This window comes from Marmota flaviventris, chromosome 19 (genome assembly GCF_047511675.1).
Source record: "Marmota flaviventris isolate mMarFla1 chromosome 19, mMarFla1.hap1, whole genome shotgun sequence".
Taxonomy (NCBI): Eukaryota; Metazoa; Chordata; class Mammalia; order Rodentia; family Sciuridae; genus Marmota; species Marmota flaviventris.
Genome location: NC_092516.1, coordinates 23,190,025 through 23,204,612, shown reverse-complemented (window position 1 = coordinate 23,204,612; position 14,588 = coordinate 23,190,025). Strand labels below are relative to the sequence as shown.

General features: G+C 45.0%; 2 protein-coding genes across 5 annotated transcripts in view; one reads left to right on the top strand and one right to left on the bottom strand.

The window, feature by feature from the left end:
* Positions 1 to 6,396, bottom strand: part of LOC114103055 (S-adenosyl-L-methionine-dependent tRNA 4-demethylwyosine synthase TYW1-like) — a 112,778-nt gene extending 106,382 nt beyond the window's left edge. For 2 of the 4 annotated variants that reach the window (XM_027948638.2, XM_071605338.1), the window contains exons 1-4: positions 6,278 to 6,396; positions 5,644 to 5,774; positions 3,686 to 3,823; positions 1,021 to 1,122 (exon numbers count right to left, since the gene is read on the bottom strand). In XM_027948638.2, coding sequence (XP_027804439.2) covers positions 1,021 to 1,122; positions 3,686 to 3,823; positions 5,644 to 5,774; positions 6,278 to 6,281 — 375 coding nt within the window. In that variant the 5' untranslated portion in view covers positions 6,282 to 6,396. The remainder of the gene's footprint in view (positions 1 to 1,020; positions 1,123 to 3,685; positions 3,824 to 5,643; positions 5,775 to 6,277) is intronic. The other 2 variants (XM_027948637.2, XM_027948639.2) reach the window with 1 other exon arrangement.
* A 189-nt stretch (positions 6,397 to 6,585) lies between these two features.
* On the top strand, positions 6,586 to 13,175 carry Sbds (SBDS ribosome maturation factor). The gene is made up of 6 exons (XM_027948568.3): positions 6,586 to 6,680; positions 7,002 to 7,579; positions 7,704 to 7,833; positions 8,937 to 9,137; positions 10,166 to 10,330; positions 11,029 to 13,175. Exons 2-6 carry the CDS (start codon positions 7,452 to 7,454, stop codon positions 11,155 to 11,157), a joined length of 753 nt encoding a protein of 250 aa, XP_027804369.1. The 5' UTR covers positions 6,586 to 6,680; positions 7,002 to 7,451; the 3' UTR covers positions 11,158 to 13,175.
* The last annotated feature ends 1,413 nt before the right edge of the window (positions 13,176 to 14,588 follow it).

Here is a 14,588-nt window from a genome sequence, read left to right as displayed (position 1 = left end):
GGGATTACAGGCCTGCACCACTTCATCTGGCAAAAAACAACTTTTAAATGTAAAGTAACTCCACACTTGGTTCCATCACCTACCTGGGAAAGAAGCCTCAGCCCTTCTAGCCCAGAACCTCATCTGCCTGTCTCTTCACAGTTCCAAGTCATGAGGTTAGACTTTGGTCACATGTTCTTACTTACAATTAAGGATCAAAGTTGGCTAATAAGTTTTCACAAATAATTTATAGCATATCCAAGCTCATCTGCACCCCAGTATTTTCTTGTGGAGACGGATGGACAGAGTAACAACTAGACATTTATCCAGCAAAGGGCTGGCCAACTGTGAGACAAGGTCTCATAGCATTGCCCAGTCCTGCCAGGACTCCTGGGCTCAAGTGATCATCCCACCTGGGCCTAAGGGAGCTGAACCAGTAACTCCATGCCTGGTTTTTGCTGCTGATTTTTAATAAACTCTCATTGGAACTGCACTCACTTGTTACATACTGTCTACGGCTGTTCTGTGCCTTGACCATAGCTACATGGGACACTAAAGATACTTCCTTTGAGACCAGTGCCATGGCACACACCTGTAATCCCAGCTACTCAAGAGGCTGAGGCAGGATTGCAAGTTCAAAGCTAGCCTCAGCAAGAGCAAGGCGCTAAGCAACTCAGTGAGATTCTCTCTCTAAATAAAATACAAAATAGGGCTGGGCACGTGGCTCAGTGGTCGAGTGCCCCTGAGTTCAATCCTCAGTACTAAAAAAAAAATATAAGGGAAGGAGGAAATTTCAAGCTATCCCACCCCTACCTCAGCCCAGAAGTATCCACCCCAACAAAGAACAGGCTACACCCCACGGCAGGATCAGCACACTACACTACACATTCAGGGCTTCTGATTCATGCTGAAAATTAAACTGGCTGAAATTCCTTAACATGAAAAATCAGATTTACTCTGAAGACTGTAATTGTCCCACATATCAAGAGGTCAATTAAATTTGAGTTTTTGTTCAAGAAAAAAAATAAGATGATTACCAACCTCTTCTACCAGATGATCATCCGGATCATATTCTTTAAGATTAATAACTGCCACTGGCAGATCTAGGGAGGTCACTGCTTTGGCGAGAATTGTCGCAAATCCCTAGTAAGGAAAAAAATAAAATCATCAGTAAGCCAAACAAGCACAGCACAGCCCTCGTACCTCTGCTGGCAGGAGAGCTCGGCACTCCCTGGGAAGGCTTCACTGGCGACTAGTATCTGCCGTGGCAAGCACACGGCACCGTGGCAAGCACACGGCACCCTCGTGCTCACAGTGTCCTCGTCACCCTCCCAGAGGCCACCACTGATCCTGTTCTCACTCTGAGGGTGGCACAAGACCAGACCCACGCTGGCTGGACATTCCAGCAGCTCTGCCCACTAGAATGAACACATAAAAAGCACAGAAAGAAATGTGGGGTGTGACGAGAAGGGGAGATACAAACAGAAGCAGGCTGACAGGTGACAGCCCTAAAGGGACTCCAGGTCCGACAGAACCACGGACCACTACAACACAAGATGGGAGAGATCTGGGCAGGAGGGAGCCAGGCAGTGAAAGTCCAGGTGAGGGAGGAATGCACACGGGTTGAAGAGTGGAGGCGACACCAACCCCTCACCCCTGGCAAAACCCTTGCCAGCTCTTCCTCAAGGAAGTGAACCAAACCTGGGAAAGATAAACTGCTAGCCAGATTTTGGCACCCAGGAAAACACCCTCCTCTTTTCTCTATGGTGGTCCAACACCTGACTCCTTGCCTTCCAGGACTGTTAGCTGAAACTGGTCATCCACTGGCACTACCATGCCAGTTTGGGTTCTGGGCAATATTAGAAAACAGTGATCATGACAAACATGGCCCTTGACCTCAAGCAACTCGGGGTCTAATGGAGACAGAATATACTAGGAATGAGAAAGGAGTACACCAGAAGGTGACTAGCAGCACTACGGAGGAAAAAATCCCCAGATGAGGGCAGAAAGCGCAGGACTGGAACCAGTGAGAGTTGGTATCACACATGAAAGGGTAAGGACAAAGAGCATACTGAAAAACAAATATTTAGTCTTTGTCACCCAGCACAAAGCTCTAAATCCCTTGGAATTCACTGTCTTGCCTCAGGTTCAATCCCCAGCACCGCAAAAAAAAAAAAAAAGCTCAGCAGGCACAGCTGTAGACAGGCACCTACCCCAGCTCAGCTAGTGAAGGCAGCAGTGTCAAGCCAGGGACAGCTGAGGACTGTGTGAGTAGCTAGTATGAGAGTTCAAAATGTTTTCCCATTATTGATAAAGACATACTACATGAGCAGATGATAATTTAAACAATCATCAAGAATTAAAAACAGGAACAGCAAAAAGGGATTCAGAGGTAGTGAGGTGGGTGCTTTCTGGAAAGCACTTTTCATTCTGAAACTTCTTTGTGCCTGGATTTGTTACCATCTGCAAGGATTCATTTGTTCTTTTAAAAAATTTAAACACACACATAAAGAGGCTCTGAACAAAATATTTTATGCATAACATGAAAGGACTTTGTTTCAGCTTCTCATGCATTTCTCCCTTTCCTCAGGTTTCCCACCTGCGCTGCTGGAGGCTGACCTTGGTGAGAGGCTGCACTAGAGTCAAAGACGACTGAAGTGCTGATCACCTAAGAAGCATGCTTCTGAGTGAATCCTCAAGAGGGAAGTGGATCCTTCTTCAGTAGCAGACAGAAATAAGTCCTTGATTTTTTATTTATTTTTTTTTAGAGAGAGAGAGAGAATTTTTTAATATTTATTTTTCAGTTTTCGGTGGACACAACATCTTTATTTTTATTTTATGTGGTGCTGAGGATCAAACCCAGCGCCCCGCGCATGCCGGGCGAGCGCACTACCGCTTGAGCCAAATCCCCAGTCCAGTCCTTGATTTTTTAATAATTCGTTCTCATCCTAGCCCTACAGAAAACCTTTTTTGCGGGGTGGGTTGCAGTACTGGGGATTGAACCCAGGGGCACATTTTTTTTAGAGACAGGGTCTTGCTCAGTTGCTTAGGGCTTCCCTAAGTTGCTGAGGCTGGCTTTGAACTCATGATCCTCCAGCCTCAACCTCCCAAACAGCTGGGATTACAGGTATGAGCCACCACACTCAGCTAGAATCTTTTCCTAGAAAGCACTAAATAGCTCTGACCACCATAATGAAGAAGAAAGTGTCATCTAGACACAATTAAGAGAATATGAAGCAGCTCTCAGCTCTATGCATGTAGTACACATCTATTTTAATGTCCATCTTAAACACTTGATATTATTAGACATCAAAGCACAATTAAACAGGTGTGTGAACTGTGAAAGAAGGGGCCTGCACGGGTCACTACTGCAGTCACCCTGCTTTGACTACCCCCTAGTCCTGGAGCCACAAGCATCAGTCATGAACTCAGAAGTCTCTCCATCCTGCTGAAGCAGAAGCAAACTTCAGAATAAAGACCCTTCGTGACAATGACCACCAGACACCATCCATCAGCTTTAACTGAATGCAAGAGATGAGACCCATCCATTCACCCAATCAGAAAGGAAAAATGTATGATGGAAAAAACAGGGGAAGTAACTAAAGATTAGAAGACTAACTCAATCCAATGCCAAAAAATATATTTCAGGAATTTTCTTAAAGCGTCAAGAAATCAAAGAAAAAAAAACATCATATAAAGTTCTCACCTTTGCTGTACCAGTCTGGGAACCATAGAAAATCTTCACTCCAGATACAAAGATGTGCTTCTTTGGAAGGGAGGCATAATCATTTGTCATCAGATCCTGAGCTGCTTCTGGAATAGATCTCTCCTGTGAATTTTTGCCCTTGAAAATAAACAAATGCACAAAATCCATTAGGCTTCAATCTCTTCCCAACTTCAGTATGGATCAAGATTAACACAGCACAGCTATTAACCCTCTTCATTATTTTCTTAATCTTTCTGGTTGTACTCCTCAAGTATTAACCTCTTGGTATATCTAGGTCCTTTAAAGACAACATCTTTTTTTTTTTTTTTTTTGGTACTGGGGATTGAACTCAAGGGCACTCAACCACTGAGCCACATCCCCAGCCCTATTTTGTATTTTACTTAGAGATAAGGTCTCACTGAGTTGCTTAGCACCTCACTTTTGCTGAGGCTAGTTTTGAACTCACGATTCTCCTGCCTCAGCCTCTCAAGCTGCTGGGATTACAGGCATGCACCACTGTGTCCGGCAAGACCTTTATTTTTTAAGACTATAATGATTCCCATTCCCTCAAGGGTAAAGCAGGTATGAAAGGGTAAAACTGTGAAAGAAGGGGCCTGCACGGGTCACTACTACAGTCATCCTGATATCTTGAGGGGACCTGGTTGCGGGAGCCCTTGTCAATACCACAATCCAAGGATGCTCAAAACTCTTACGCAAAATGGGTTAGTACTTGCATATAACAAAGCACATCCTCCCATATGCTCTAAACCATCTTTAGATTACTTATAATACCCAATACAACATAAATATTGTATAAGTAGCAGTTACACTGTTTTGTTTAGGGAACAAGACAAGGAACAATGTCTGTATAAGTTCAGGAGACAAGTTGGGAGTTCCCCAAGTATTTTCAATCTGTAATTGGGTTAATCCTATAGAACCCAGAAGGCCAACCATGCATACTTTCCTCTGCAATGTGTTTTATTGGAATAACAGTGGAAACATTTTTTTGATCCTTCATTAGTGGAATGCAAAAAGAGGACTACTGCTGCTTAAAAGTACAAAACATTTTTGTTTTTCTTATAAAAGATTTTTTATAAGAAATTTTTCAGGGGCTGGGGATGTGGCTCAAGCGGTAGCACGCTCGCCTGGCATGCGTGCGGCCCGGGTTCGATCCTCAGCACCACATACCAACAAAAATGTTGTGTCCAATGATAACTAAAAAATAAATATTAAAAAAAAAAAAAAAAAAAGAAATTTTTCATTACTAACATCTTCCTGTAGCTGGGTTTGATGGCACAGTCCTATAATTCCAGGGACTGGGGACAGAAGGTAGTTGGGGCAAGAGGATCACAAGTTAGAGGCCAGCTTCAGCCATTTAGTGAGATCTGCCTCAAAATTAAAGTACAAAGGACTGGGGATGCAGCTCAGTGGTAAAGTGCCTCTTGGTTCAATCCCCAGTACCCCAAAAAATAAGCAAATAAATAAAGATCTGCTGTATCTAACTCAGATAATAGAATAATAACTTATTCTCTAAAAACTTCAAGAAAAAGATTGTGAAGCTATTAGAAAATAATAATGAGACCGGAAGCTCTTTGGCTGGCATGCACTACTAGGCCCAGGATGCAGTCTCCAGCAAACACACACACAACACACTAGAGATCAAACATGAAAATGATTCAAAATTACTTTTAGATTTTCTGCATTTCTTCTGAAAGGCTTGGAAAATCTGCACTCTAAATTCTCTGTAAAATCTGATACCTAAATATTATATTAAAAGGAAGGGAAAAGAAAACCTGCTCGACTCACCTGTTTCTTTTTTTTTTTTTAGGTATTTTATTTTAGTTGTAGTCTGACACAATACCTTGACTTTATTTATTTTTATGTATTGCTGAGGATCGAACCCGGGGCCCTGTGCTAGGCGAGCGCTCCACCGCTGAGCCCCAGCTCCGGCCCCTTACCTGCTTCTTGATGAGAATCTGGACACAGATCCAAAGGCTGATGCCGAAAGCAAAGCCCAAATAAAGGTAAAACCTGTGCATCCACAAGGACAGCAGAGGCGAGGAGAGGTCCCAGGCGGCCAGAGGGCGATCTAAATTCAGAACGACACGTTAGCCATGCTACTTAAAGCTGCAAGAGAAACACCCCCAAAGCCAGCCCCCAGGTTCACGTAGGGGACCTGCTGGAACAGCCCCGCAGACAGCGCCCACCGCGGCAGGCAAGACCACCGAGAGCCAGATCCGGCGCCAGGAGGCGACCCGGCGGCGAGGCCCGCGAACCGTGCGCAGCCAGTCCCCGCCTCGGGCCCCAGGCGCGCGCCGCCGCCGAGGGCTCGCGTCAGGCCTCGCCGCGCGCGGAGGGGACGCGAGGAGCGCCCCGAGCTTCGGCCGGGCACGACCCCCAAGGACCCCTCCTCCGGGTCCTGAACGTGGGGCGGCGAGGCAGTGCCTTTCCGCCTCGGAAGCGGATGCCGGGACCTCGCCCCCAGCCTCCAAGGGCAGAAGCGGGTCGAGCGTCGCGGCCACCGGGATCGCCTTCGGGGGCAAGGCCAGGAGATCCGCCCGCCTCCTCACGCCTCGCCGCGCCGGGCCTCACCCATGCTCCTCGGAGCCCAGGCCCTCAGGCCCGGAAACAGCTGTTCCTCAGCGGCCGCGAAGGCCAGAACTTGCAGCCCGGGGACAGGCCATGCCTCTCCCAGCCGCGCGGGACCTCTCCAGAGCGAAAGAGGCGGGCCGAGAGAGGACTCCAGACACGCCGGACCCTGCCTGGATTGGCTCAGAAAGGAAAGGGGCGGGCCCAGCGGAAGCACCGCCCAGCGCTCTGAGCCGGCGCGCTTTCCTCGTCTTGCTTGTATTGGCTCAGAGGGGAAGGGCTCGAGGGGGGAGCACCGCCCAGCGCGCTAGGCAAAAGGGCCCGGGCCAGCGCTGCCAGTGGTGCTCGGATTGGCTGAGGAGGAAGAGGAGAGCCCAGAAAGAAGCACCAATCAAAACACTAGGCAGTTAAGTTCGGCTGGGAACGCGGCGGGGGGAGAACTAGGGGAGGAGTATTAAAAGACTGGCGTGTGTTGATGTTTGGGTCTCAGTTCCGTGACTGTTACAAGGTGCTGAGCAATCGTGGTTAATGTCGTTGGACGTACTGTTAAAGTACCTGCTTCACTATTTAAGGCTAAAATCATGGGATGATTTGTCTTAAAATACTTGACCAAAAAATGAAGAATAGGAAATAAAAGAAGGAAAAGTGTTGCCAAAAATGAAATAGGGACGATAGGAGTTCATTGCTTTTTTTTTAGTCTCTATTGTTTGGTAATTTTTCCCTTTAGGCTAGGAGTGTAGAACGCTTGCCTAGCGTGCGCAAGGACCTGGGTTCGATGTCCAGCATGGAAAAGAAAACAACCTGAATAAGTTAAAGTGGACGTGACCCCGGAACTCTGCGGTACTCTGCAACAATGGTGCTGCATTTCCATCCGGTCTCTAAACTTCAGCCACAGACCTAACAGCTCTTCTCACTCGCTGACGTAAACCGCGTCGTAAAAAGCCGCAAAGCGCAGGTGTGGTAGCTCGCGTCCCGGCCGGAAGCGCCGGCCGGACGCCTGCGCAGTGCATCTGCAAGGTGCGCAGTGCGTCTGCGAGGTGCGCAGTGGCAGTCGCTTGCGGGCCTAACCCGGTGGCTGTCGTTAGGGTTACGCGCGCCTGAGGTCGTTGGAGTTGGGCGCCAGTGGCCGCGAGGCACAGAGGCCTGGTTCCCCGGCCGCGATCTGTGAGCGGCCACCATGTCTATCTTCACCCCCACCAACCAGATCCGCCTGACCAACGTGGCGGTGGTTCGCATGAAGCGCGCAGGCAAGCGCTTCGAGATCGCCTGCTACAAGAACAAGGTGGTGGGCTGGCGCAGCGGCGTGTGAGTGAGCCCGGCTCCCCGGCGGGTCGCGGGGTGGGTGGGCCGGGGCCGCGTCCTCCAGGGCGTGCCCAGGCGGCACTGCGGGCGAGTCCAGGCTGTGAGCGGCCTCTCCCGCCCTCCCTAGGGAGAAAGACCTGGACGAGGTCCTGCAGACGCACTCCGTGTTCGTGAACGTCTCCAAAGGCCAGGTCGCTAAGAAGGAAGACCTCATCAGTGCCTTCGGCACCGACGATCAAACGGAAATCTGCAAGCAGGTGGGTCCCCGGGGCCAGACTCCCGCGGCAGTCCCTAGGCCAGGTACTCGGAGGGGTGCCCAGCGTTAGCGTTGCTGTCTTTAAAGGGAAAGGTTGCGCACAAGAACGTGGGTCGCAGGCCGTCGCTGTGTTCAGTGCTGGGCATTGAACCCAGGGGCGCTCTCCTACCCAGCTGCATCCACAGCACTTTTTGTTTTTGAGATAGGGTCTTGCTGAGTTGCTGAGGTTGGCCTGAAAATGTGGTCCTCCTCCCTCGGCCTCCCAAGCCCCCGGGTTACAGGTGTGTACCACCACATTCACTGCCTTTTTGTTGAGACAGGATCTCACTTGCTCAGGTTGGCCTTAAGATCCTTCTGCCTCAGTTTCCCACGTTCCTGGGATTACAGGTGTGCCCCGCTGCACCTGGAACTCGTTTTTAGTAATACAGAATGGGAATGCTTTTTGCCAGAAGTTCCAAAAATTAGGTATTGTGATAATTCCCTCATTTTGCCCAGTTATTTATTTTTTTCAAATGTGGCAGGCCTGAAATATCGAATTTTTTCTACGAGATTGCCCTTTTCTATTTCTCTACCCTGTCCTAAATAAGTGAGCACACCTTGAAATCCAGTGTATGGTTAGGCAAAGCTCAAATCAATTCCTGAATATCAGCTGGAGAAGATGAAATTCAATGTTATTAATTCTTTTTTTAAGAGGGTTTTTTTAAATATGTATTTTTTTTTTTTTTTGGTTTTAGGTGGACACAATATCTTTATTTTTATTTTTATGTGGTGCTGAGAATTCAACCCAGTGCCTCATGCATGCTAGGCAAGCGCCGCTACCATTTGAGCCACATCTCCAGTCCCAATGTTATTAATTCTTGTGGTCAGTTAACAAAGAGTGTGCAGTAAAGAAAGATATCCCTTTTCTCCCCTCTTCCCAGTACTCAGGACCTGGTACATGCCACTGAGCAGTCCCTGCTCACGACCCCCACCCCTGTTTTTTTGAGTTAGAGTCCCACTAAGTGCCCTGACAGACCTCAAGCTTGGACTCTTGTGGCCTCAGCTTCCTAGTAGCTGGGATTACATCATGCCTAGCTTGCTTTCTTAAACTTGTTTTATTTTTAGATTTTGACTAAAGGAGAGGTTCAGGTATCTGATAAAGAAAGGCACACACAGCTGGAGCAGATGTTTAGGGACATTGCAACCATCGTGGCAGACAAGTGTGTCAACCCGGAAACAAAGAGACCTTACACTGTTATCCTTATTGAGAGAGCCATGAAGGACATCCACTATTCAGTCAAGCCCAATAAGAGTACAAAACAGCAGGTAAGGAGGGGCTTGGTTTGGTTTTGCTGTGCTGTGCTGGGGTGGAACCCAGGACCTGTGTGTGGTAAGCAAGTGCTCTACTACTGAGCCACATCCTAATTCTCAAGTGAGTGGTTTTTAAAGTCAAGACTTGTATCCATGGATGTTATTTTCCCTAAAGAGATCATTAAAACACTGGGGCTGCGTGGAAGTCGCTGAATAGGAGGTTAAATGGGGTGGAGGGGAACAGGGATTGGGGTTACACAAGAGGTAATTTGTTTAAACAAACACACAGGACTCTTTTCTTCCTGTCCAAATCACACCTTTAAAGACAAAACTTGGATTTTTAAAGGGTTGTTTTTAACTCTTCTTTTTTAGATTTTATGTTTATATGTAATTTGTACACCATAAAAGTCATCCTTTTTAGATTGTGCAATTCAGCTTTACAGAACTTTAGTACCTTTCTTGATGCTCTATTTGAGAACATTTTCATCACACCCTTAAGAAAAATTTTGTGTTAGACAGCAGTCATTCCCTATCTCCCATGCCCCACAAGCCACTGGCCACCACTGTCAACTTTGTCTCCCTGGACTTAGCTGTTCTGAACATTTCAAAATAAATGGAATCATGCACTGTGTGGCCTTCCCAAGGTTCTTCTATGTTGTAGTATGGATCAGAACTTCATGGGAATTGTACAGGAATATCACATTTTATCTATCAGGTGGCAGACGTTGGGTTCACTCTACCGCTGAGACGTTTCTTTATGGATTCTTTTATTGACAAAAGAGTTCTTTAGTGATCCTGGATACTGGTCCTTTTAACACATGTAGGTTTGGAAATATTTTCTCCCACTTTTTTCAATTTCTAGGTATTGTTTTTTGAAACAGAATTTTTATTTTGATAATGTGCAGTTTTTCTCTTCTGTAGTCATATTTTTCCTGTCATAGCCAAGAAACCTTTGCCTACGCGGTCAATGAAAGCTTCCTTGTTTTTGAATACTGGTGGGTGGTGCCACAGCAAAAGTAAAGAAATGAAATTTGTCCTGACAGGCTTTAGAAGTGATAAAGCAGCTGAAGGAAAAGATGAAGATTGAACGTGCTCACATGAGGCTCCGGTTCATTCTTCCAGTGAATGAAGGGAAGAAGCTCAAGGACAAGCTTAAGCCGTTGATCAAGGTTATAGAAAGCGAAGACTATAGCCAGCAGCTAGAAATTGTGAGATTTGGATATTCTTGTTTCCTTGCTTTATGATACCAACATAGTGTATTTTCTAGCATAAATGTGTAGTAAATACACATTTCCAGAAGTATCATAATCTTAGAATTAACATATGAAGGTTTAAGTAGAAATTTATATGGATAAGCAGTTACAATTTTATGTATATGTGTGTGTGTGTGTGTGTTTAAGTTGTAGTTGGACACAATACCTTTATTTTTATTTATTTATTTATTCATTTATTTATTTATGGTACTGAGGATCAAATCCAGTGCCTCACATGTGCCAGGCAAATGTTGTACCACTAAGCAACAACCACAGCCCACAATTTTTGTTTTTAAATTGTTCAAGATAATATCCATCATGTTCAACTTTAATGAGAAAACGTGTTTTACAGTGAATCTTCTCTTATGGGCCAAAGAGAAATTAGACTAAAAGTTGGTCCGCCTTGTGCACCACAGAACATTTTAGGGTTGTGGGGTTGCCTTGCACATCAGAAGGCAAGTGCTCGCTCTGCTGCTGACCGTATCCCCCTCCACCACAGGACAGGTGGATACTGAGCAGGCCCGCTGCTGCCTACCTGCTGCTTGTCTGTGGCACACAGAACTGTAGTGCCTCCTTGTCCTGAAGGAGATGAGTGAGTGACTCTGTTGGGTTGCTTGTCTTCATGTGCTAAACAGCTGTGTTGACCGTTTCAGGTGTGTCTGATTGACCCAGGCTGCTTCCGGGAAATTGATGAGCTAATAAAAAAGGAAACAAAGGGCAAAGGTTCTTTGGAAGTTCTCAATTTGAAAGACGTGGAAGAAGGAGATGAGAAGTTTGAATGACATTCCTCAGTCTCTTCAGCTATAAAACACTAAAAGGAGATGTTTCTGTTTCTGGTAGCACTGTTCAATTTCTGTGATTTGCCAAAAAAAGTGATCAATTTGACATTTCTGTCTTGTGTTCATGTGTGCATAAAAAGACTTCCTACATGAGGATAATGTGGGAATGACTTTGTTTTAATTTTAAACAGGTGTTCTAAACACAAATGAAAACTCAAAAGTACCAAGTCCAGAGGGTCATTTTGCTGCTGTCTCAGGCCTTTATGGCACTCCAAAATGAAAGCTTCCTGAGACAACTCTTGTGGCTAAAAGGTTAAGTTTTGTATATTATATAAGTAAGATTATTGGGAAATATGTCTGTATGTTAAAAAGGAGTATTTACTGGAAAAGAAAACGTGTAATACAGCCTGTAGGGGTAAGTATCGTGTCAGTCAAGCTTGGATGACGACGTCCTGATTATCTGAAATGGGCATGTGGTGGCTGTAGGACTGAATGATGGTCATTGAATATGCTGCCAAAACTCAGATTGTCCTTGGTAAAATATAAAGTCATTCGTTTCTAATTCTTAAAGCTATATAATATATATTAATACAGCTAAAATTATATGTGATCAATAAACTACTACTATTTTTATTAAACTGGCTTGTGTTTGTAGACAGCTTGCTAACTCCTTTTCTCCACCTACAGTAGGGTTGGAAGTTGTCAGGAGAATTAAATAAGCTGGTGTTAATGAACATGCCTATCTGAAAAACACCAAATAAATCTTAATTTGGGAGATGTAATTGTTTTATTTTGTTGATAGCAGTTTTTATTTACACCCTTAAATCTGCTTATCAAAAAAGATGCATGAGGAGGGTGGGCTTGGTAATAGGGATTGAACCCAGGGGTGTTTAACCACTGAAGAACATCCACAGAACTTTTCATTTTTTATTTTTGAGTTGCTTAGGTCTCAATTACTGAGGCTGGCCTGGAACTTGGGATCTCCTGAGTGGCTGAGATTACAAATGTGTGCCACCATGTCCAAGTCTTCTGTTACTGGCAATGATTTATGTATTAAAACTTTAAGCTTTTGAAAGTCTGATGATTGTGTAATTATTATTACCTTTTAAAATTTTTGTTTCCCCAAGTGTCCCATTTAGCCAAAACAGTGTTAAACACCTCTAATCCAGTATCTGGGAGGCTGAAGCAGGAGGATCACAAGTATGAGACCAGTCACAACAACTTTGCTAGAGATGTAGCTCAATGGTAAAAATGGTGGAGTTCAATCCCCAGTACCAAAAAGAAAATACTGTTTATTTTAAAATGAAGTCAATTTTTTTCTAGTAGTACTAAAGGAAATACGGCATAGGAATGAACAATTTTGTGTCAACACTGAAATTGGACTGCTGCTTGACACTGCCCCAGGAAGTGCCCGACACTGCCTCAGTTTTGCCTGTTTGTTGGGATCTGTTCTGCTTGGTACTGGGGACCAAACTCAGGGCTTCATGCGTGCTAAGCATATGTCTGCCACTGACCTCCGCCCCAGTGTAATGTAAGCTCCAGGTCCCAGCGGGGTGTGCTGGCATGTACCCGTAGTCCCAGCTGCTCTGGAGGATGAGGTGGGAGGACCACTTGAGTCCATAAGCTTTAAGGCCTGACTGGGCAATATATCAAGACCCCATCTCAAAAAAAGCTGAAGTCCCGGGAGACAATTTTACAATGAAGTTCACACTCCTTCCAGCTAATTATACTGTTATTAACATGATGTTGCAGGTTAATAGTTAACTTAAAATGTTCAGTAGCCACATACTAGCATAGAAAAAATTAAAACAACATTGCCTTAAGTTTTTTGATTATTCCTCTCTTAGAAAACAAACTTCCAAGAAATGTTCAAATGTGGGCTGGGGTTGTGGCTCAGCGGTAAAGCGCTTGTCTAGCACATGCAAGGCCCTGGGTTTGATCCTCAACACCACATAAAAATAAATAAATGTATTGTGTCCAACTACAAATAAAAAATAAAAAGAAATGTCTAATGTGTATCACATCTGAGTCACGTTCCTGAACCTTTAAAATTCTTTTCACTTTATACTGATCTCATTATTCAAAGTAGTTAACCATTTTGGCTCATAATCATCTTCCCAGTACCATCATTAAAATGCACTGCCCTAAGGATTAACCATTGTATACCTTTGGTCTGAAGAATGCTTCAAAGTTAAGCATCTTCTATTAGAACAGCTCTCTGTGCTTCCCCTTATGCCTCATGCACAATTATTTGCTGTAGCATCTGGAACCCCTACCACATGAAAATCCCCTTGATTCCATTCATATCAAAGACACTGCTTAAGTATCTTCTGTTTTGAACTGTGAGCCCCTTTAAGGACAAAGGACAGACGTTATGTGTGCACTGCACCATGCTTGGGACATAGTTGATGTGGAACAAATGAATGTGTAGCTCAGGGAGGGGCCATGATACCAGGAGATGGATGCATGGTGAAAATTTTGCTGATAACTTTATTTCCAACTCCCCATTAGGGCTGGGATAGAGCTTTTGTGAGCTAAGCTAGAGCTTCCCATCTTCATGCCGAAAACCTCAAACATGATTTCAACCTGTACACTGCCCTCAAGCCTGCGTCATGAGATCCCTTGTAATTCTGGTAGTAATATTCTTCCTTACACTTTCTTGTATGCCTCCCTTACACTACTAGATTTCCAGGTCCTGTGCTGGCTCCTGCTGAGTGAACAGTGGGACTGGGTATGGACAAGTTGCTACTTGCAGCACTTAATGGTGAGCTGATGACAATCACTGATTCTCATCCTGATTTCCATTTCCAAATGTGTTTATCCATGACAGCACCTTTCAAATTAAGAGAATCTAAATATCACTTTATAGCATCAAAATTCTGAGATAAAATTATAATTCTGAGCCAAATCTTGATAAAACTGGATATCCAGCTCCTACCTGGGAATGACTTCACAACACTGAGCACACATAGCTGATTTGCCCAGGCACCCTCCCAAAAACCTCAGGAAAAATCAGTTTCACTGAATTCCAAACTGAATCTACAAATACTCCATTCCTCCCTGGCAGAGTGTGGAGGTGAAAGGCTGTGGAGGAAGGAGGAGAATCATGCTCACTGTAGAGGAGCAGTTTCCACCTCTTGTTATCTGCCAGGCCGTGGAATCTCAGGCTCCACTTAGCAGGCCACCGGGTGGCTCTCTGCTCCTGCGCAGAGATGCGTGTCAGGATGATGCTGCTGGGCTGACCAAGAGCTAGTTCCTTCCCATCAATGCAGACCCTCTGGGATCCAGAGTAGGAATATCTTACAAGCTGTCCAGGTAAAAGCAGTTTGTGTACTTATAGTTAAAACTGCAGATAGAAAGATTTGAGGCATATATTGACCTGAGTTAACATCAATAAAGTATTTCTTAATGAAATTTGTCTGCTTGTGTAAAAC

Excerpts from the sequence above, each read along its gene's own strand:
- Sbds (XM_027948568.3), top strand. The coding sequence starts at position 7,452 with ATGTCTATCTTCACCCCCACCAACCAGATCCGCCTGACCAACGTGGCG. Across the intron at positions 7,580-7,703 it reads GTGGGCTGGCGCAGCGGCGT|GGAGAAAGACCTGGACGAGG; the intron begins GTGAGTGAGCCC and ends CGCCCTCCCTAG. Across the intron at positions 7,834-8,936 it reads AAACGGAAATCTGCAAGCAG|ATTTTGACTAAAGGAGAGGT; the intron begins GTGGGTCCCCGG and ends TTTTATTTTTAG.